At 40.6% G+C, this 24,671-nt stretch overlaps 1 protein-coding gene across 1 annotated transcript; it reads right to left on the bottom strand.

The window, feature by feature from the left end:
- Positions 1 to 519: 519 nt before the first annotated feature.
- CCNJL (cyclin J like) lies at positions 520 to 24,614 on the bottom strand. The gene is made up of 5 exons (XM_074883657.1): positions 24,552 to 24,614; positions 13,509 to 13,719; positions 3,327 to 3,626; positions 2,358 to 2,517; positions 520 to 1,346 (listed from the first exon to the last, which is right to left on the bottom strand). The coding sequence occupies exons 1-5, from the start codon at positions 24,612 to 24,614 to the stop codon at positions 899 to 901; spliced, it is 1,182 nt and encodes a 393-aa protein (XP_074739758.1). The 3' UTR covers positions 520 to 898.
- Between the last annotated feature and the right edge of the window lie 57 nt (positions 24,615 to 24,671).

Here is a 24,671-nt window from a genome sequence, read left to right as displayed (position 1 = left end):
CACTGAGCCAAAAAGATGAAATAACTGAAGGCAGTGAACCTTTCAGGAGTTCTTCCAAGAGGATTTCTTCAAGTAACATTAAATCCCTGATAAAGCTCATGAACAATCTTACTAACTATAATCTCCAGTCTCAAAAGCAGCAGCACATTAAAGATCGAAGAGATGATTTAAGGTTTTGGTTTTATTTCTAAACTACTTGAAGGCAGAGTGACGTTCCATTCAGCAGCACCACATTTAGATTCCAAGAGTATTTTAAGTCAAAAATGATTTGATAGTCTTCTGGTCTGTTTTTCTTTTTTTCCTTTTATTCTAAAGTCTTACTCCTGAACTATCACTTCTGCTCAAAGAAAATTAAGTGTCCTACACAGATTTCTGCATAAGAGAAGTTCACATTTAACTGATACCAATTTCAGTATATTTTAATAGAAGCTTCCAGTAGTATAAGCCGACACTGTTCAAGCCACACATCACTAGGAGAGAAGGAGAGCACTCCGTGTTTTCCAACATCATCCTCTAGGTACATTGCTGCTTTGCCAGAAATTCAAACACTCCAGCCTGAAATAACTCTTCAACACAAGCTTTCAGCCAACTCTGACAAGCCACTAAGTGAAGACTGGAAGGAAGTAATCTCCACAGGGTTTCTACACAGATGCCTCAAACTGACACTGACTGAGGTATATTAATTAATTTCTATTTCTCTCTCTCATTAAGAGCCAAGGGTAAAACCCTTGGCAGAAAGGCACCGAGGTTCCAGTGATCAGTAGATCCAGATCAACGTCCTCTGAGCGAGTCGTAAGAATTCTGTTCCTTCATGGTTTCATTCAGATAGACATCTTGTATCACTCACAGGGTCTCTTCTTCAGCTCTTCTTCATATCGCCCTTTTCTCCCATGAGTATTTATCCGTCAAAACACCCAGCTGCATACGAGTGATGACCACTGAAGTAACTACTGCCATAAGCCACGGAAATGCAGTGTCTGGGCTCTGTTCCTAATGCCACCTGCACAGCAACGGGCGTTTGGATGGGCAGTGTCTGGGCAGGCGGCCAAAGGCTGCCCTGAAGAGCTGTGTAGGAGTGCAGCGGGCTGTTGGCGCTCCCAGCGAGCAGACTGCTGGGCCTGTGGGCCTGCAAGGAGTCACGGTAAGCAGAGCACAAATCTTGCACTGGTGACTGGAACTGGGAAAGCGCAGCTGAATGCTGGGCTAGAGGGTGATAACTGGATTGCTGGAAGAGAACTTGAGTAGTGGCTTGATGGCTCAGATTCCCCACTGCTTCCTGTTCTTGATGTTGAATTCTTACTTGCTTTTTTATGTTACTGGCTTCTTTGATGTCATTCTCATAATATCTGAAAAAAAAAAAAAAAGTAAGATTTATCAAAGAGAAGTTCACAGAGCATGCATATATCCCAAAGTCTTCACCAGCCAGGGTACACAATTAGATTTTTGGCCCTAGCTGTATATTGTAATCCTCAGTTGCTTTCACAATTATTTTCGAATTATCCTGCTGCAATCTTCACACACTAACAACAGGTTTATGGATCATTTTGCATCACAAGTATGTTTTTACTGATGGACTCGTTATCTTAGAACCCTAAGTCCACAACACAAATATATTTTGAAATAGTCTGTGAAAGTATTTGCAGAGTATTAAAGTGCATAGCTATAAGGGAATAAGGCAAATTCCTGATAGGTATTAGAAAGAAACATTTTCACTCTTTTGATTATCATGAGAACAAGTTGACCAAAGAGATTAGGAAGTCTCCATCCTTGGAGATAGTAAAAACTTGACTAGACAACACCCCAAGCAGTCTGATTTAACTTCAGTTAGCCCTGCTTTAAGTAGGAATTTAGAAGATCCACCAACACTCCCAACCCATTTTATTAAACTTTTTTTATTTTCTATTAAGACTGTATGTGCTCACATACCGGACCAGTATTGATGCATCACAGTCATGTCCTTTACCAGAAAAAAAACAAAGAATAGTTCTGAAATGTCTCCCTACTGTATTCTCAAAGCTAGAGATACACTGGTGTCTCGCTGCAGCAAGTATATGACAGGTACAATGAGAAAACAAAGGGAAGAAAGCTTTCAACCACCATCTGTAAATGCTTTCATCCAATCAGATAGACAATCAGTACAAGAAAACATAATGAACACTAAATTGTGCACTCCATTCTGCACTGCAAATATTGTTAAAAGACAGTATTTAGTAAAGGGACCTGCATTTTTCCCCTTTTATTCCTCTCCCCAAACTGAAGACGTAATATTTTACTATCTTAATTCTAGCTAAGCAATTACAAAAAAGTATCAACATCTTCCTAAGAGCACAAACAGGTTTCTTTCTTTCTGATCTTACATGAGCATCATTTCAATGCATTGGGCAAGATGTTCCCAGGAATAACACGTTAGCAATTCAAGCTGTGTTGTCCAGGCAGGAGAAATCTGCATACAGATACGTGAGGCACATACACAAGCTGCAGCAATCAGAGATGGACGAAAATGGAGGAAAGTGTGATCTACAGAAGAAAAACAACAAGAGCAAGAATTATACTCTTATTAATCACTGCAGTGAGCTTACTACATGGCAAAACAGGACAAAATTAAATGCACACCTTTGTTCCACACATCTTCGAGTATTAACTCATAACCAGAAAAAGTCTCTCAAAACTGGATGAAGCTTACCTGAAGATCTCTGTACTACTTGTTTGTAACTACTATCAAAGCTTCACTGTATTTTCTTTCATTTCAGAAAAAGCCATGAAATGGACTATGCTGAAATTTGTAGACTGGTCTCAACTTAAAGTTAGGTATTGACAATTACACACATATTTACGTTAGTGTTCAACCTGGCTTATGAGGATGCTTTCACTGCCTCTCACATGGGCAGATATTGGAAGCAATGCTGCAAACCAAATCATTAAAAGCCCCATCACTCTAAATATGTCATGTCTTGCAGCACAGGACCCTCAAAAAAACATCATTAAAAAAAGATTCCTATACTGAACTGCATAATATCATGTCTGTAATTGACAGTACATACTCTGGCAGACCAAAAATTGGGTCCCATTTCTGCCAGTCTCACCAATTAATGTTCTATGCTGAAGAAAAAATTTGATCCCATCTAGAGATTTATGAAAAGAGACAAGAGGCTTATGCACAAGGAAAGGACACCGTACCATTTGCCATCTGAGATAGATGCAGAGAAACCATTCTGCACAGAAATTTTGTGCAATCCATAATATGACAACTTTTAAAGCCTTTATCTCTTTCAGTTTTGCCTTTTGCCAAATGGAAGATCATTCTAGCATAAAACTAAGCCTCTTACCTTGCACTGAGAAATCAAGGAAATAATATGCATATTTCTCCAGAAAATCTTTGATTTTGGTCAGTGAGGTGATTGGCCAGCCATTGTGAAGGTCATTCTCACCAATGGACACATAGAGGTAGTAGTCAATGTAGTGTGCTGGTGTTGGTAGATAGAGGTTCCAGTTGAAATTTTCCAAAAGCAGCATTTCCATTCTAAGCAAGTCTTTCTTGTTCAATACCACATTCACATTGCACATGTATGCCAAGTTATTTAAGTGCTCCAACTTTGGAACTTTATCTTCTTTTTCTTCAAATTTACCTGCCAGAAGAGATGGTTTTCAGATAAGATTTATGAGTGCCCAAAAGCCAAAGAACACTCCCAAAACCAGAAGGTCTAATGATAAAAAGTGCTTTTTAAAGAAGGATGGGACAACAGATGTATAGCAATGCAAGTAGAAAAGACTACAACAGACTGGTCAACATATTCCTGTATCTTTTTTATGGTTTGGGGTTTTTTGGGGGTTTTTTTGGTTGGTTGGTTTCTTTTTTTTATTGTTTGTGTAGTATTGATGCCAAAACCAATATTATAAACTCATTAGGATTACAGATAGTTTTTCTGACAATAACTGGAAGTGGTTTGCTGAAAGGCATTCAGTCAAGTGCCAAGCAAGCAGTATGGGAAAAATATGGCAAGGGAAGATCTAATACTGAGGAAAAACAGCTCCTTTGGATCTGGAAGCTAAATGCACATGCTACAAAAAGGAAGACATTAAAAACCCTTGGGCAACACCACTTTTGCCCTTGCTGCTTCAGAATTTCTTTTTGTTCCTTCCTGTCTTGGAGAACCTTATTAGCTAAGGTCACTGAAAGGCTAGGAGAAGTACACTGTAACCAAATGATTAACATAAATAATTCCTATGGGGCTAGGAGAGAGCATACACTTTCAGAGCTAAAGATAGCTGAGCAAAGCTGCACCTTTTTCTAAATTTTATTTACAAGCATATGGAAACAGCAGTAGTCTCTAGAATGACTCAATTTTCACCAGTAGCTACAAAGTGCTGTCATTTTGTACAGAAAAACAGGATCTTACCCTTCTTTCATAAAAAGCATCCAATATCAGATTTGATTCCCAGGATCAGTAATAAAGCAGTGCCACTTTGCTGCAAACTTAAAGTAATTAAGTCTTCCTAAATTCACACTGTTGGTTTACAAAGCCAAAAACTACCTGTCTACCAGCCACTCCTTGTTCAAGACCTGTAATAAGTTTCCAATACAGCTTAAAGAACATCTCTGCTGCAAAATCCAAACCCATAGCTACTTGGAAGTATTGTAGTTATTTTTCCTCTTTGTTCTTGAGGGCATATATTCCACAATTGATTCTTGCTTCTGTTGTCCTTCCATTGCCTCTGTAAGAGTGCTCCTTCACCAATACAGACCAATTGACAAGATATTAGCAGAGCATTCTCAAATCTAAAAACAATTAAAACAAGTATTGCACTAGAAAATTATTTTAAAAGGAGGATCTTGCTATCCACTTAGGACAACTGTTCCATCCAAAGTGTCTCCAGTGTATTAAAAGCCTGACAATTTTCTGTGCTGTTAGCAGCTTAAGTGTCTTTTTAACACATTTAAAAATGGATTTTCCATCTTTGAGCCTGTTCAGGTATCATGGTTATGAAATGCATTAAAATGTAATATAGAAGCCACCCTACCATGAAAGAGCATAACGATGATAATGAAAACCAAAATTCATCCATCATTTGAAATAGAACAGGAAAGGATTGTGGGCACACTGTCAGTAAAAAAGCCTGTAAAATTCAGGAGTCTGTATACACAGTCATGAATCTCCTTGTCACCTGATTTTAGAACTGTTTTAAGAAAAATCAAATTTGAGAGAAAAGTTAGCCCTTTGTTTTGTCCCCACAAGGTGATGTCACAGCCTGATAAGGAATTTAAGGAGTATGCTAGCAGAAGTTGGGAGAAACCACTGCATGCCCAGGATACTAAGGATGAGACCTGTCATTCTGACTTCCATAAGTTTAGTCCCTTCTTTCTTCACACTCAACCTTGGAAACTTCAAGAGGTTAGACTATAGTCTGGAGAGCAGACTAGCTGCACAGCAGTGTTGGGAAGGTATCATACCAACAGAGGGCAAAGCTATTTGACTGGATCAAGATAAATTTTCTTTTAAGGTTTAAATTAATTGACAACAGCTAAATTTAGTGATTTAGATTACTAGTTAGTTATTATTTTTCCCCTTCTGCTTTTCAACACACTAATTCATAGCTTTAATGTTAGGTAACAGCAGCCACTGCAGCAAATTGGAGACACCGAGTATAAATGTAGCTAGTTAATTTGAAAAAAGGCTCCAAAACCGAGTTGGGAATGGAGAGAGAGAAATCAACTCAGAAGTTTTGCTTCAAATGAACTAGAATTTGAATATGAGCTATTTTCCAAAGCAATATAAAAGCACCTTGACCACATTCTTTCCCACTTCCACCTTGACCTAAACACTTTGCTTCCAAGTTTATCAAGCACTTCCCACCTATTTTTAAATTGAACCCTGGAGAAGACAGCAGAAGTTAGTTCATTCCATCAGACCGAAGAGATCAGAGGCAAGCTGGGAAAGAACAAGTTTAAGATGTTTTTAAAATGCAGTGGATCCTTTTCCAGTTCACTAATTTAAAGATATTGGTATATATTATTCCTATTTTTGTTCCTTCAGTTACACCAGAAACTGAGATTCTATGCACAGCATATTTATGCTGAAAGAACCAGGGCTTCCAACACAATTGCTAAAAGAATATTAAAGGCTCAGACAAGACAGTTGTAAGTCTAGTATTAACCAAACAAATAGTACCAATTGGTTTAATCAACATCACTCTTTGGGAAGAAAACCAAAGCTGTTTCAGCTACATTATCACCTGGAGTCTGTAGTTTGAAGTTCATGAGAACTGTGTATGAGTCATTCACAGGCTCTTGAAATGCCGCTATAGACACTTCAAATTAAAAGTTCACTGTTGTGTTCTGAGCTCCAGTTACTGATAAAACCATTTAGTTGTCACCACTGCCCTCAAAAATAGTTTTGTTTTGAGGTAACAGAATCATAAGCCTTTAAAGCAATGCTTAATTTAAAAAGAATACGGATGCTGCAAATTTTTATACAAGGAAGCCTACTGAGGTCAATAGGATGAATAAAATAAGATGAACATGTAATGTAGGTTTACATTTGTGACCAATTTTTTTGTAAAATCTAAATAGATGAGGGCATCCTGGGACATTTCTGAGAGTGTGTGGTATTACTGTAATTAAAGATGCAAAGATTTTCCAAGTTACTTTATATCGTGTTCTATCCTATGCTGAATTCCACAATCAGATGCTCCCCTGGAAAAAAATGAGTGCTTTTTATGCTACACATTCACACTTTTGTTTTGATGAATGAAAGCCAGAGTAAGTCCTGTTGTCAAGGGAAACGGGCTTAAGTTAAAGCGTACATTTCATTAGTGCATTCATCACATCATCAAAACAGCCTACCAATCCATGCCAGCTTTTCACTTGGAAAAACTAAAGGTCTCAGAAGCATCACTGCTATCAAATGTACCCTGAAGAACTGATTCAGGCACTGTAGGAGGCAGGAGTCACTATGCACACCTAGCTACGCAGCATGCCGGGGGGCTTGGGTAGGTGATCTTCCTGGGGCTTTGTATGGGTAGCAAAACAAAAGCAGGACATACAGGCAATTTGTTTTACTACATTTTCAGAGTCTTTGAGAAGACCAAGGAACAAAAAGGACTGCCAATTTAAGGAGTCATTAAAGTGTAAGTACTTTTTGTCCCACAAACAATTAAAATCAATCCAAAAGAAGGATAAACCTATCAAGCCCATCTAGCCCAGCATAAAGACCTACATCTGCTTACACAGCTGAAGGGCTACTTTTTTTTATTCTTACATTGTTCCAGAAGGTGGTACAACAGACTTCTGAGATCCTCTCTGATGTCACCCCCAGATACAAACACAGCTTCTAACTGTCCTCTAAGCAAGTCAAGAAAGAGACAGGCTATTTTAGAGATAGTCTGCTTAATTGCTTTTTCTGCAGTGTCTTTCATCTGTCTGTACAATACCTAGCACACATGCAAACCACTTAGCTCAAGGCACCCAAGTTTTTAATGCCTTACTATAGTAAAATTTAATTACTGAAGAAAATATTCCATGTGTTACAGCAACAGGGAAAGAATTAAAAAAATAAATTTAAGACTACAGACTAGATTTTGCACTAATCTATATCCTGGACTGACACCCACTATTATATTTTACTGAGAACAGCTCAGCTGTCTTAGAACAGTTACCTGCTTGTGAAAGTGGGACAATAAATGGAGAATGGATCACAAAGCACAGTCCAATAGAAAAGCTGCCTGAAGTCTCACAACAGCTCCACATAGTCAGTGGGGAATTAGGTGATAAAAGATCACCCATGCTCTAAACTCAGCCCATTTAGTAGACACATCTTTTCTTGCTCTAATTTCTTTTATTGTCCTGAGTTAACTCAACTGCTGAGAATCCACTGGCAGATTAAGGAGCTGGGCAAAATAAAGCCAGGAAAACTACAAGAAGTACGCAAGTACTCTGAAGCAATGCAGCACTGGATGTGCTGAACAGTAAGCTAGCTTTACTTAAAACAAATTTAAAAAATGTTATCATGTCTCCATAGCAGCAAAACCCTCCTGAGGAAGAGAGGCCATAAGAACTAGAATTGCTGGAACATTCAATGCCACTGAATGGCTGGGAGATGTTGGTTTTATCAGGTCCTGAAGCACCTGCAACTGAAAAGGGTTAGCTCTTCAGGGAAGAGAGGAACAGCTTTTAAGACCCAGCTAGGATTTTACAGCTACAAGCAAAACCTGCACTGCTTTAGCTATACTGATACACCATAACACTACAGCCCCCGTATATCATTTACAAAACTCACAGAAGAAACAGTTGCAGCGATTTAAGGCTTACTGCCCAGGTGCTTGCTCTCTCCCCAGAGTTTACTGCTCCTGCAGCTGGACCATCTGAATGGGTTGTATCAGCACATCTCATGTACTTTGGGGCAACTGGTTTGCACAGCTTTCAGCAGGCAATTTGAGCCAAGTAACACTAAAGCAGATGGAATATCTTTACACAATCCCTTTTTCTAACAAAGCACTTAGGGCTAGAGCACCTTAAAATATCACAAATCATTTTCTGTAATAAATTGCCTGATGATGATGCAGTTCAGAACATTACAACCTGCTGCTGCTCAACAATGCTGCTCTACAAGGGGCTGCCTCCTCAGCTGCCAGGTGAGGCAAACTGAAAGTTCCTCAATTCCGTTCAGGCAAAGTGTTAGTTAACCTAGATCAATCCACTTACTGAGAGCATCAGCCAGCTGATTTTGTCTGGAGAAAATCAGAGCTTACTCAAAGCACTGGGGTGCTTTGGGGGAAAAGGAAAGCAGTAACATTTTCAGTCACTTACCTGTTTGCAAAGTGAGCATAGCCCACCCATAGCCTGGTGCAGAGAGAACAATCCTGGCTTCTGTGCAGGTGTACTGGTAACTATCCTGCTCTAGATCCAGCTGGCTTGCCTGAAGACCACCAGTCCCAGCTGCCCAGCATTACCTCTCACCAAAAGCCAGCATCTCCCTGACTTAACAGCAATCAACCCAAGCAATCACTAGTCTGCTTCAAGCACAGAACACATGGATTGTCTTGAGCAATTAAAGCCACTGGACTTCACTGATGATCTTGCAGCAGGAACCTATAACCTCTTGTATTACCACAGCTGGACAGTTGTACCTAGCCAAAACATCAATTTTTCCAGCAACTTTTCCTTCCCTCCCCCAGTAGCTTTCAACTCACCTCTAGATTACTGTGAACATCCTTTACCATCCTTTTTCAGAACTGATTCGGAGGAAATAACAACCACTGATGACATCTGTAAACTTCAGAGCTTTTATAGCTGTTCTGAGGAGTTAAACTATCCCCAATTATCACACTGTGCATACATTGCAAAGAAACATACATCTTCTGGCTAGTGGACAACTGGATGATTCGAGGGACACACCCAGCCACTTTCAGCTGCAGCAAGTCCAGGATGAACACTACTTGGCTGCTAGTGCAATTTGTGGAACAGTATTATCTTCTCACTCCATCTCTTTCACAATTATTAACAAAGTGGGAAGCACTATCATCATCCAGTTTCCCTGTCTGGGGAAACAGATGAGCCAGTCAAAATGCATTTGAGAACACAGCAAGAGAAATTAGCTCCAGCTAACTGAAGGACATCTAGCAAAATGCTATGTTCTCCAGCAAGAGAGCACTGCTGTTGGATGCTATGAAAAATAGGCAATGGCAATGTTTGTAGTTAAAGGAAAATAAGAGAGAAGTTTTCATGGTACTTTAGATCCAAGAGAGAAGCAACAAACTTCAAAGCTAAACACAGGCTTATAACAATTTATCTTAGCTTAAAAATTGTCCTCAACTTGCATTTAGCTTAGAAGTTTGTTTCTTCCATTTCAAGAGTTGTGGGTTTAAAAGCTTCTCTATTATGCCCCTCCATCCCCAAGAAAACCCACACTTACAGTAACTAGTGGGAATAAGTAATCTTGCCTCTAACTACACCTCACCTTCCTTGTGGTCTGCACCCTACCCTTAATATCTTACTCTTTTCTAAGCAAGCAATCAGGAAGAAAACATAGTTTTCTTCAGAATACATTTTTAACAATTATTGAAAGACAGTCTGCATTAAACATTCATCTGATATGTAAACACCACAACTAGTTTAAAAAAAAGACTACTTTTTTGCTCCCTACATTAGAGGTATATACATTTCTAAAAGTACAAGTGTCTTGCAACACAGCCTGAAGAGCACTTTTGCCACAATCCTCTGCTGCAAAACTATGCAACTTCCTACAGCAACGCTTTGCAGGAAGTTCCAATTACTACATTTGCAGTAACAGTCAAGAGACAAGTTTTATTACTCTTTGTTACAATGAGAACTTTCAAGGTGACTTCAGGTTGATACTTCTGACTTACTCAGAATCTTTTACTACAAAAGATTAAAAAAATATATAGTACAAGTTTTCTTCCATTTCATATAATTTTGAAAGTAAACTAAACACAGGAATTCCCACTTACTGTAAAGTGGCTTTTCCTGACTTGACTTGCATCACTTTGAAGTACATGTACCAAAAAAAATATCGTTATTGCACATTAGGATGGCCCAGACAGTAAACAGAGCTTACTATGCTCCCAAAACTCTCCAAACTGAGCCCTAGCATTTTAAACCTTATCTATACAATTTAATTAGACATTTTATGCAAAACTGCTTTGGTTCAGCTTTCAATGTTCTGTTTCTATATCTTGGTAGGAAAGCTGCCTTCACAGTAATAGGCCTTTTCCCCTTCCTGTCAGGGATGATTTAATTCCAAATCAGGATGTATACATGCTATTGCATTGCTGTAATCTTAATTTTAGAAGGATTCTCACACTCATTAGCTCAATAGACTTAGGCTTGCTCTTAAGCAAATTGCCTTTTTTTTTAAACAGGCAGAAGTTGCAAGACATTTCCCTCTAGTGCTATCATAGGACAGTTTGTGAACTTCCTTTTGCTTCACAGTTGCAAAGAGGTAGCCCAAAGTTGCATTTTACTTCAGTCATTTACATAAGGAAAATCTTGAAAGCCTTTTCACTTCTTTTTAAATACTAGAGGCTACAGAAGTCAGCAGTCCAGCTCTCCTAATGTCATACAGTGAGCCTCTGCCCAAGATCTTACCAGTATACCAACTCTGACAGTTCATAGAGTGGTTTGGGTTGGAAGTGAGCTTAAAAATCATCTAGTTCCACCCCCCTGCCATGGGCAGGGACACCTTCCACTAGACCAGGTTGCTCACAGCCCCGTCCAACCTGGCCTTGAACCCTTCCAGGGAGGGGGCAGCCATAGCTTCTCTGGGCAACCTGTGCCAGTGTCTCACCACCCTCACAGGGAAGGATTTCTGCTTTATACCTAATCTAAATTTGCCCTCTTTCAGTTTAAAACCGTTACCCACTCTCCTACCCCTATGCCCCCTGATCAAGAGTCCCTCCCCAGCTTTCCTGTAGCCCCTTTAAGTACTGGAAGGCTGTTATAAGGTCTCCCCAGGGCCTTCTCCAGGCTGAACAACCCCAACTCTCTCAGCCTGTCCTCACAGGGGAGGTGCTCCAGCCCCTGATCATCTTCATGGCCTCCTCTGGCCCCGCTCCAGCAGATCTGTGTTCTTCTGATGTTGGGGCCCCAGAGCTGGACACAGCACTGCAGGGGGGTCTCACGAGAGTGGAGTAGAGGGGGAGAATCCCTTCCCTCGACCTGCTGGCCACGTTTCTCTTGATGCAGCTGGCAAACCACATTTATACAAAGTTTGAGGGTACAGTTGTCATCCTATCTGCATAGCACTGGAAATGTGAACTATAGCTATAACTTCTTCCTCTAAATCCGAATGAGAAGTTATTAGAAGAATTGTTGAAGCATCAATTTTATGCTGGGGAAAAACGGAGGAGGAGTATAATTGAATGTGTCAGATTTATCTAAAGAAAATGCTATTCTCTTTTCCTGAAGGTAACGTTCATCCATGCAATTGGGAAAATAATAAAAAATCCAGACCCAAAAAACTAGCCATGCTGCAAGGCATCTTGCAGTTATGAGGCTACCCAAAAAAAGAAAAAGAGATGGTCTGAAAGCTGAAGGAGTACACCTCTGAGCAGGCATCAGTCTCCAGGCTACCTGAACCAGGTATTTCAGTTCAATGTGTTCAAAATTAAGGGCACAGTTTCCTAACAATTTACAAATCAGCCCTAGCCCCTCTCCCCTCCATTGCACCAGCCGGAAGCTCATCTGACCCCTCAGAAAAATACCTCTCTGGTAAATAAAGAAAACACTTCCTCAGATGGGATAGTTTTCTGCCAATCTACTGCTCTGAAGGATCTCACCAAAAGTTCAGGTCAGCAGAACTACAATATCCAAGAGCCACTCAGGCTGCCATAAGACTGCACCTACAGCAACGAGTTACATTTTTCTTTGTTCCAATTTTAATATCGGCCTTTTTTGCAACATGGACCAGTAACTGCTCCACATAATTCACCATCTTCTCTGGAGTCGATAGACAGCAGTGCTTGAATACACTAAGTGTATGGGGTTTTTTGTTATTATTTTACCATTATCTCTGCAGATTAAGCTCTCCAGAACACAATCAGCAAGAAAAAGCAGTAACAATCCCATTGGGGTAATGGCATTGGGGTAAACGTATAGCGTCACCTTCTTTCCTCAATAGCTTCTGGCTTGCCTGAGTGTTTTTTACCTTAACTGATATGACTACTTGCACTTTTCAGCTATTAACGCTAGAGTTTGCATAACTTTTGTTGTCCACAATAGTGCACTGCTCTGCACGGCTCCCATACAGCAAGATAATTTCTCTGTAACCTAGACACAGATTTCATAAGTCTGCAGGGGTAGACTGCAATTTCTTGAGGCACCACAGTCTCACTCTCCTCCACTTGCACAACACTGGCTGCAGAGAAGTTTTGGAGAAAGCACTAATGACAAATGTTCAAGCTCATTTGCTAAATGGGTGCCAATATGGAAACTTTAATACTACACAGCAATGCCTAGCTATTTGATAGGAGCCCAGAACAAGCGATATGCATTCCAGCATCATCAGCACATCCATTAAGTGCCTCAAGAAGCCAATTTTCTTTTAGCCCCTATATAAGTAACCTCTGATTTGCAAGGAATTGATTATGCCCAGTGATCACAACAGAGACACAGGTTGTCCAAGGATGGATCTCCAGGAGAGGCTGCACGTTACAGAGGTGTCGTTCCCTACTATCAACTCTTCCTTGGAACTAACATCTCCCAGTCTTGCCACTTCCTTCCCACCCCATCAACCCCTGATCTTCGTTGTTCCCTTCCGCTGACCCTGTTTTAGCTGCCAAAACTTCCTCTGCACATTAACACCAGCACATAGATGTGTAGGGCAAGCTACTCAGTTGAGCAGCATTTACGGACTGCTTTATGCCTTGACTTGGACTTCATTATGCCTTACCTTAAGTAGGTAGAAGCTGTTAACACAGAGAAAACAGCACATGATATATAAGGAAAACAACCATTTGCTCAGAAAAAAAGCCTTAATAGACAGCAGCCAACTTACTTGCTAGGAGAAGACAGGCAAATGAAGTGATGTGCAGTTGCTTGACAGTGATATCATAGCGATCCATAAAGAGGTCCAATAAATAGATAGCAAGATGCCGGGCCATAGGGCAGAGATTGCAGTGGTTGCTGAGGACAGTCAAAAGATCAATGAAGTATCGGCGCATCCCAATCTGTGGTGAATGGGCCTTATACATAGGCAACTTAAGTTCCTAGGGAAAAAAAAAAAAAGAGGGAGGAAAGAGAGGTACTGAAACAAATGCCATTTCAGTGTCTGGAATCCCAAACCAACACCCACCACCTGCTATAGCAAAGGCTTAGCACTATGATTGACACAGAAATCAGGGCTGCATTACTGCATGTTTTGACAGTCACTTAACCTATAATACTTCTGCCATCCACACACTTTCCTCAAGCATCAAACACTGTAAAATACAGTTTGACCCAGCAACAACTTGCTGTTGCTTTCTACAGAACACCAAACTTCCTGGCCGTGAAAGTTGTTCCTAAAGGACTCCTTTTTAATTTTGTTCACCCAAATTGGACTGCTAAGTAAGGTTTTAACAGTTTCATAGGCCAGAAGGGCAAGATAAGTTTCTCCGATATTGCCCTTTCCTCAGTTGCCCAAGTTACTACATCCTGTGCCAAAAAAAATGCATGGGTCTTTAGAATAAATAACATCTATCTAACATTAAAAAAAATAAATCACATGGTACATGGCTGTAGCAAGCAACAATACACATTAGCAAGAAAAAGAACACAGGAGAGTGATTAGACTTTTCCAGTTATTTTCCAGCACATTCCAGCATTTTCTGTGGTAACCTATTTCAGCATTATAAAAGCTAATTATGGAACTGACAGACTGTATTTCACATGTAATATACAAATTTTAAAGGGAGAATTATATGTTTTTGGTGTACCTATGCTAGATCTTCACTTGCAAGGGTTTTTACACACAAGTTTGTAGCCACTATGCAAAAACTAGGTTAAAGGAAGGAGTGAAGATCCTTGGGAATACCCACAACACTTTCACTTAAAAGTTGACACTTTCTCACTTTAGATACTGTCATACACTAATGCAGTTACCATGGCCAGACCTGAATTAAAATGGGCTGAATACATGTTGATAGGCATGGATTAGAAAAATACTGTTTCAGCAAGGTATCTCTCTCAGTAATTCATCAAGGTAATACGTCATTTTTCTATGACATATATTTGAAAATAAATTAGAAGTAGTACACTGCTGCAAGATAGACGTGTTTTATAGTGCGATACAAAGCAGTACATAGCAGTTAATTCTACTAAATAAATCGGGACTCTTTTTTTTAAAAAAAAGTGTTCAGAATAAAGATCTGCACTGACTTCCCCATTTACAGAAGAGGCACCACCTTGCACAGCCGGCGCAGTGGCTGCCCACGCTCCTTTCATCCCCTGGAAGGAGACATTCCACGATGAGGTTCAAGTTATCAGGAAAAAATAGCTACACAATCAGGCTCAGAGGGGAGCACATAACTGGAATCCAGGGAGGCTCCAGAACGAGAAGCAGCTTACAAAGACAGCAAGCCGAGCACTGTTACGGATGATTGCTTCCCAGGCCTTTTTAAAGAAAGTCAGTGAAAAAACACATTCCGGACTGAACAGACACATGCTGTGGACAGGCAAACAGCCCTTTGAAACCTGGGACAGCCTTCACTGGGGGATTATAAAGAAATCGCCCACCAGTAACAATTTATAAAGCAGGGAGACAATGGAACATGTTCCCCCCCCCCCATTGTTTTATACCCAGAAAACCCCCATAAATTTGATTTTTTGATTGCCTTACGTACAGAGATTTCAATCCATCAGTACAACTGACATACACAGGTTCAGAGCAGGAATTCATAGCATACCCACAACATGAATGTTCTGGCAGAAATGGTTTCAAGCTCAGTGCTTACATCAGTTAAAATAACTACATTTTAAAAAGATATGTCTATATGAAGCTCAAGCTATCATAAGCTCAGGTGGCAAGTTTATCTCTGAAATATTTTGTTCTTCTAGATGACTGGTAGGATCTTCAGGTTTTATTTTTTGAAATGTCCTTCCTGTTTTGACAGCTATGTCTCAGCAGAGTATACTATATACTGAGGTCAGCATACATATTTAATGTGAAATTTGCTTTTTAGATCATAACAACAAATGCAAGAAATAAACAATAACTCCAGTTATACATCTAGTCAAAAAATTTGACATGTCTAAATGTTACAGTTCAGTGGGCGAGCATTAGAGGCTCAGAATGAAAGCAGAGATCCAGAGATTTGCATGCAAACCTCAGATGCTCAGAAGCCAGAACTACCCATACTCAGCCCACTGCGCTAGAAAATTCAAAGACCAGTCAAAGCACTGAATTTAAGCCAAGAGGATTATTCTTCTACTGGTTTAACACAGCCATTCACTCTCCTGTAAGACATCGGCTTTTTATATATATATATATTTATTTATTTTTTGAAAATCGATTACTAGTAAAGGGCATAAGCGAAGGGCATTCTCATCTTATTCACCAAAAAACCCCACGTGGGCTTCCGTATAACAAGACTTGACAGCACAGACAAGGTTCAACTTCAGGATTAATGTTAGGAGGAACAGAGCCACGAGCTGTGGTTTCTTACAAGATCAAGTTCCTAGGTATTAATTGATCCAGGGTAATTATCCGTGTACAGGCAAGAGCCTTGCCCTACACCACATAGCATGAGGCAGCTAATAAGTAGCTCAACAGGACTGCTTTTACACTGACAAATCCGTCTTAAATGATGAGATTTTCTTTTAAAGGAAAGGGAGTGGTACATAGTGTAACAATGCAAGAGCTAAATAGCAGGCTTACAGTTATCAACAGGGCTGTGGGTATGCACCCCTTTCCATTAACCCCCCACAGGGTTCTTCAGCATAAGTTCATTAAGAAAAAAAATTACTCCTCTGAATTCAAAAAAATGCGTTTGCTGCTTTGGTGATAGTGATGCAGGATCAGCAAATACAATTCTATGGAAAAAACTGAACTTTGGGGGATCGAGAATAAAAGAAATCGTTTCCACTGCTTAATTTTTTCCTCTTATCTCCAGTAAAGCAACAGAGAAGAAACTGGGAGTCCTGATGTCTGCTGGAATTGCCCTTTCATATGCTGCTTCTGTTTATCTTTGACCTGTTCATCTGTATCTACTTCAACAACTTTGCTTTGGGCTACTGAGCAATTGCCACATTGAAATGCTAAAAGCAGGAGCACATAAGAGGCTCACAGGTGTCTTAGAAAATACTTAACAAGCTTTGCTCAACATATTGATCAGTGTCTCTCCACAAAAAGCCTCCAGAAAGTCAGAGCGCAGCATTTAAAGGGATCAGCACTTAATCTCAAAACCCGCAAAGTAAGGCTGGGACTGAGTGTCAGCGTTAAGGGTGAAGACAATTTTTAAGCTGCCACCTACTACCAGCTTCAAGACCTGACCTTCCAAAAGAGGAGAACCTGTGCAAACCTTTTTAAGTGGTGGTACAGACGACAAATCTTCCTCAGCAATCACATCTGAAAGACAGCCAGGCTCCAGACATAAGCCATTCACTCACTGCAGACACAGCTCGTCACCAGTAACCTGAGCACTTCAGCTGGCACCATTCACTACCTGAGCTCAGGAGACAAGATTTCGTCTGGTTTGGATGGTTTTGTAACTGGGCTGAGCATACGCACTTCAGAATCCATCCCTAAAGGAGCCGCCAGGCAACAAGACTTAGTTAAAGCTTCTGAGCAGCCACATGAAAGTTCGGCTTTCACTGGCCACTGGAACTAAATCAGCCAAACAGGGATTGGAGAGGAAGACAATGTAACAGGCTCACTTCCTCCAGCTGCCTTAAAGCAGCAGCTGGTATAGGTCTGTCTGCCCAGTCCAGCACTTACCTTCATCAGAGTACCACATCAGATGGTTTGGTGTTCAACATGGCAAGAAATTCCACCCATGCTTTTTTTTTTCTGTCCAATTTCTTTTCAGTAAAACTGTTCTCCCACTGATACAAAGCCAGTAATGAACTGACAAGCAGTCAGGAGAAAAAAGTTATCAGTAGAAAAGTTAGCAAGTGATGTGACATTATGGTAATAAGTCACACTAATAATGATCTGTTCTCGGAATAAAAATGGAATTCATCAAGGTATTTTAGAACAACTCACAGGCTTTTTGACAAGGAAAATGAAACGCTGTAACAAATACGCCTGGGGTTCTGAAATTCAGGGAGATGTTAGCTGCATCTGGTTTTCTACCATGTCAGAGCACTTGGACTTCAGTCAGGGTCTGTTCTGTGCCACAGGTCAAACATGCTGCATCCCCTGTCCCCCTGCAGCAGCTCCAGTGTTTCCTCCTGCTCTCAGCATCAGCCGCTGCACCCCCCACGCAGAGCCAGGTAACTCACCTTCCCTTTTCTGGAGCAAAATGAAACACCTAAACCAGAGCTACTCAGGAACAGTAAAGCCTATGAACGTCTAGAAACAGCTGTTGTAATACTCCCCTACAGAAACACAGGCTTCATTTACTACTGTGAACTTCATCCTTCCCTCATTATCATTCTTTTTTAATCTTATTATCTACTTCTGTTTCTGGATATGTAAATAGAATCCAGCATGCTGCCCCTGCTACCACAGCTCACAGATGTTCAACACTGATCTTAACCCAAAATCTGAAAAAAAAGGTTCCAGGTGATGAACAAAGATACTCAGTGAAGTATAACTTAAATTTCAACAAGTTCTCCATGATTCTCATTAATCCAGGGGAAAATTATATAAACACAAAAGACACGACTTGTGTGGTGTCAATATAAGGTGTCAATAAAGCCTACCAAGTATTTAAGTTAGAAAACTAGTAAAAACCATAGTGACTTTGGCAATCATTTAGCTATGTTGCATGTTCCGGAAAAACAGCACGTACGTGACCTCCACTGGATTCTTAAGAATGCCTATAGTAAGAATAACAGATACTGCAAAGTTGTTGGCATTAGAACAGGAAAAAAAATGCCTGTGGATGAAAAATAAAGGGAAAGCTTATCTAGCAGGCTATTAACAGTTGTTCTTTGAAAGAGACAAACTCCTTCCTGTTTTGTGTTCTAACCAAAGAGTTTTTCCAGCTGTGGAAGAAAGATGACAAATTGATCTCTTAGATATAATTACTGCACCACACATGAGAAAACACTAAAAGCTAACTCGTCTATAACACATTATTTATGCAGACAAGATGATCACATACAAAGAAAAATGTAGACTATACATATTTTTTTTAATAGGAGCTTGAAAATTCAGAGCACTCGGCATGCTTCTTTGCAGTAGACTATGTAGCATGCTACCAATTTAAGGCTGCTACTAACATCATGCTATTCTCTTCCACCCTCCAGAAACTGTCCTTCTGCCTCTGCACAGACTGCAGCACTATGCCTTCCAGTAACAAAAATCACTCACAAAACTTGCTGGTAAGTGTTTCTATGCTTAGGCAGCTGACTGCAGTTTAATTAATTGCTCAGAAAGGTTACGAGTTAGTGTTTGTGGACAGTCTGATAGCAGAGCACAGCTGATGGAGATTAGTAAAAGCTAAATGCAAGTGGGCCATGCAAACGCAAAGGGGAGGGCAAAGATAACTGACAGGGCAGCGCTCTGGGTATGGCCAGCAGCGTGTGTCTTCTCATAGAGTAGAAATCCGTGGTGAAACTCTGAAACAGCCACACTCATTTTGTCTGCAAGCACAAGCCACACAACACAGAGAGACCAGTGATTATACCTGTTAGAAGATAGAGCAATAAGGGACAGACTAGGATTTACTGCATCATCTCTTACCCCTCTTTTCAGCCCTGCCATAACCATATCTCAGAGTCCTGAAAGTTAAAATATTTCCAATTATTTAAGCAACCTTCAGCTGTTTTAGACAAGACAATCAGATTTTAGGAGAACTGCCAGTCTTGCACAGCGTCTGGGTTCAGTATGCAGGAGTAAGAGACGAACCTGACAGAATCATGTTTCAAAAAGTATGTCTGACAGTTCCTCTCATTATTTCCAGTGAAATTTTAAAATCCAGGGATTTTCTAATAGGAAGGGTACATGGGCAATATATCCTTTATTTTTCCCCTCATTCAACAGTGACCAATCAGGTAGACTGAGACACAGCTTAAACATACTTTTTACACTGCCTAGATCAGTGCTGCCAGCAGCTACCCTTACTGATTTACAATATATTCCACTGATGCGAGAATGAAACACTATAAATTAGGATTTTCTTCTGTGTTACCACTGTTTCTGCACACTCAGAAGGAGCGGCAAATTCAAGTCCGAGTCCCACAAAGAATGAGAACTCCGGCCACGTAAAACAGAACCTCTAGTTCCAACCTACTCAATGGCTTTGGCTTACAGAGTGTTGTTTCACTTACTCTTTCAAAGACCCTTCAAAAGTTTTCCCCCCTTTACCTAGATTAAAGGCCATCTCAGACTACTTCTGTGCTCTTCATGCATCTTCCCTACTACCCACTTCTGTCTATCAAAACATCTACAGATGTTTTTTGAGCTTTCTTGAGATTTGAGCTTGGTGTAGACACTTAAGTTTCAGGCATACTACTGAGATGTCACAAAAAACCTGTGGTGGACCATGACAGTATTTCAACTCTACGTAAAAACTTTTTTGTGCTTTAATCCACTCCACCTTTCAACATTCTCACAACAGTCCCAGGCATTTGAAATTTGCGGGAAAGTCGAACTAGTATTCTGCTTGAAAATTCATTACTTCACATGTTCCACTGTGGTATTTTATCAAGCATTTCATTAAGTCCTTCTTACACACTTCAAAGTATTCAGAAGTTCAGTGACTAATCTGAGAAGGATCAGAGGAAGGAGTGCGAAAATTGAAGTTCCAACTTTAAGGAAAAAAAGAAGAGTGATCATGAATAACCATGTACTTTATTAGAACACCTGTTCCTTTCAGCTTCATACACATGCTACCATCTAGAACATAAGCAAATTGCAGCCAGCAAGCAGTAATGCTATTGTTGCTGATTTCCAAAAGCTAGGATTTTTTGTGTTTGCTGTTAAGTGAACAGATTATGCTTTTGTTGCTGGGCTGCAGTCTTGAATAAAAAACTGCTATTAATATACCTCAATACTTGTTACACCTACTTCCTTTCACAGCTGATTCAAACTGGAAGGGTCCAACAGAATGAAAGGTTAAAGTTTTATCCTCTCTGTTAAATGAAATGGAAAAGAGCACAAAACCTTTCGCATCTCTACAGGTATCCAGGACCCCCGAAGTTCTCATCCAGCTTTTGTTTTAAAAACAAAACGCAGCAGCAGCACTTACACAACACCCTAACGCCTTCCCTCTGTTCAGAGTGCAAGTGTCTAGTCTGCACCAGTCTGCATTTCAGGCTGTGCCAGGCTGATCTGAACATATCAAGCTTACCATTTAATTAATGAAGCATTGAAGGAATGACCAGTTTTTAAAGCAACAAGGACAAGAGCAGACTTACAGGCTAAAAGATAAAACAGTACCTGTTACCTCAAGGCTTTCATGCTACCTGATGCTGGTATGTCATCTATGGTCAAGTAAACCAGATGCTTTGGCAAAACTACAGAAAACATGGGGACATACACTGGGTGCAGGGAACACGTTGTGTTTTTATTGAAGTTTTTACTGAACAAAGTTAGTAACAGGGTCCTGCACTACTTCTAACAGGATGAGTTGAAACTTCAAGAAATGCATTTATGATGACAGTATTCAAAGACCAGTGAAGAAAAGGGCCCCTCATAACAAACCCTGTATGGATTACACTCCTGCTTCAGAGACTGCGGTCCAAACTGACACCATGGGCAGAGCTGAGGGAAATGTTGCACGTCAAAATAGAATGAAACACATGGTGGTGGTAAACAGCACTTCCTCATTAAGATCTTTAAATCAAGAGGAGATGGGAGACAGGTATGGAGGAGCTTTCACCTAGAAGAAATCACTCAGACATTTTTACCACTTAAGAGCAAAGGACTGTTTACTTTCAGCAGAAAGAGGATTGGCTCTCCTCACCTGACAGTAATTTGGACAGCCTTTAAAAAGATCAAGTTACAGTTATTAACCTTTTAAATTCACAAGCAACAAGTCCTGTAAAATTTGGCCCTGCTCTGAGAAGCTATGCAAAAGATAAATAAAAAGGGAAATGCAGGCAGATCTAGTAATTCTCATTAATTGCAGGAAATGAACATATCCTGGAAGGAAACAGCCCCACATAAGCACAAAAAGACATAGCAAACACACATCACTTATTTCTGGGACACTCAGACTGCCTCCTGAGGCAAAGTATTTCCTCAACTTTAAACAACAAACAAGGAAGCACCCCAACACTGACTTGTTACTTAGCTTTCCTCATTTGTGGAGTATTCAGGGCTACCAAAGCAGACAAGAAGAGCTCTGCGCAGATGTTGCAGGAGTCCCACATCCATTCTGAGAGGTCTCTGGTTTTTGCCACGGAAGGCGGCTGCCTGGCACAACCAGAACCTTTCCATCAGCAGTAACGCAGGGCCATTGTAGAAGCAGCTGAAGTACCAGAAAATATCAATGCATACACACAGCACTTTTCTGGTTTGGTGTGTGTTAGATTCTTCTAGTACAAACAAACACAGCATGCTCCAACTTTTATTTTCTTTCCTGGGTCAGTCTTGCAACAGGTTTAATGTTCTGGCCTAATCCAGGGGAATACTTCAACCTTTCATTTAAAGTCTAAGGATGTGTGTAGCACTTTTGGAATTTAAGTGTTTCGCTCCACTAGGTCAGCACGCTCAATAACTAACACAATACTGTCCTGCTAAGCTGAACACTACATCCCAATAATCACAGCACAGATATTTTACTAGTCAGACAATTCAGGGGCTATTAATTTCCTCCGCATTGAGCTGGAGCCTTGGGAAGTCACAAAGCCTCACAGCATCTTTCAGCTCTCTCTGAATTAGAAGCCAGGTATACCACACACATTCAGTATCTGCTGTCATGCAGAACATATCCATCAGATACAGCACTCAACATCTGTCACAAAGGACACCAACTTTCAATGAGGTTAAGACAAACTCCCAAATCCAACTGGGGGGATGGGAGGGATGGCATAACATTTTTTCCAGTTGTTAACATAAAACCTGGGTAGTTTTAGAGTAGGCATATATCTCCTATATTTGTGTGTCTAAATTATTTTGGGAAAGTATTTCTAATGATCCTTCAGTTGTTTTAGGAAAAGAGTTATTTAAAATGGACATTTTATTCCTCACCTTAAAGCCAGACTTTAAGCGTGTTCTTCAAAAGAAGTAGGATAGCCTGCAATATGCACTTCAACCTCCTGGACAAGCATCTTTAAGTAACTTTCCTGTCAGATTCACATGCTAAAACTACGACCTGTTTATTCTCACCCAAGACCAGAGACACACACTGTCCCAGACCAGAACTCCTCAGCAAGTATCTTAAACCAGAGAGGTCATTTTGGCTTGAGGGTACCATTGCCCAGACATCCTGTATTTCAGTATTAACATGCCAATACACTAATAATGCACTAACACTCTAGTGGGGATGCCACTGTCCAAGCTTATTTGTTCTATGCAATGGCCATAGGCATCCCTAAAACTGGTCCATGCTCATAAAACTGACTTCAGTACCTCAAAACTACTTATCTTCCCAAACTTTGCTGAAGAATCCTTTTGAGAAGCTCCACAACACTCCAGGGTAAATTCTGATACTTCAGACATCAAAAAAGCAAGCCTTAGCAATATACTTGAGTTGTTTGTGCTGAACATTTCTTAGAAAAAGAAATTTAAAAAATCACAGAAAGTGAAACAAAGACATTTGGGGGGCTGTGATTATTTTTGTTCAATATACTTGCACTCTGAATTCTCATGTAGAACTTCCTTCAAAAAGAAAATTAATCCTTACAAGGTGGGCAGAATTAGGATTAAAATTGTCCAAGCAGGAGTTGTAGACCTTCCTCAAAGCAGAAGCAGCAGAGCAGCCCAGAGACCCTTCTCCCTCTTTGCAGGTTCTCTGAATTCAAACAATTCTTGTCATTTCAGCTGGCCTAGGTTAGTAGCCATACCCACAGAAGAAGTTTTAGCAATCTAGAGTTATCAGATGCATCCAGAAAGCAGGCCAAAGAATGAAATCGTTGATTAAAAAGTAGTGGGTAAACAAACAAACAAACAAATCAAAGCTTTCCCCCACCTTTGAACACCCTGTGAACGGGATTCAGTTATTCCTGCCTCGGCTGGAGAACGCGAGAACAAGCCAGCCCCCTCGCAGAGACCTGATAACAATTAACTCACCTGACATAATTTATAGCGAAACGCCTGTAAAAAAACCGAAGGGAACAGAACGTCCAAAGCATTAACTTTGCTAGCCATAGCTTTAGTGACTTAAAAGCTGTGTCAAGTGCAGGTAGGCAGCGCTCGCTGAGGGCACGCTCTCACGTTACCCAGCAAACTGCATCTAGAGCTTCTCCGATCCTGGGAAACGTGAAAAGTAACCGAACAGCCTTAGTTCTACCTGCTCTCCTACAAACCCACCGGCTTATCAAACAGCTATTTGCTTATTGCAGGACATTTTACTGGTTTTCCAATTCGCGTGTAAACGATACACTAACTTCTAGAAAAGCCATTACAAGCCGCAGTCTGCCAGGGAACAGCATCCTACCTTTTACCCGAACTTCAGCATTTATCTATTGTGAAAGCAGCAATACTATTTCTCCAAATCCTACAATACGTTTTTTTTTTGTTTTTTTTTTTTCAGGTCAACATCAGCATCCTCTCAGCGTTTAATACAGCGAGTCATCAACGCCCCGGCTGAGTTAAAGCTACCGAAAAGTCGCGGGCAGATATTTGTAGGTAGTAGTTTCACGGGTTTGGTTTTGACTAAGTCTCGATCAGAAAGCAGAGTAGAAGGAAGAGCTCTGTGCAAACCCGAGTCTCCCGACGCCCAGCCCGGGCAGCCCTTCCCCCGGGGGCCGCGGAGGGGGGAGGGAAAGGAACAAAGTGGGACCCAACCTTCGTCCTCAGGGTCTGATGGATGTCTGCTGCCAGCTCCCCTTTCCACCACTGCTCCTCCATCCTTTCTCTTCCCACCCAGACAAAGGTTTGGAGGAGACGGGCCGGCACTGCGGGGAG

This window comes from Strix uralensis, chromosome 14 (assembly GCF_047716275.1).
Source record: "Strix uralensis isolate ZFMK-TIS-50842 chromosome 14, bStrUra1, whole genome shotgun sequence".
NCBI lineage: Eukaryota > Metazoa > Chordata > Aves > Strigiformes > Strigidae > Strix > Strix uralensis.
Note: the sequence above shows the minus strand (reverse complement) of the source record. Positions and strands in the feature narration are given on the sequence as shown.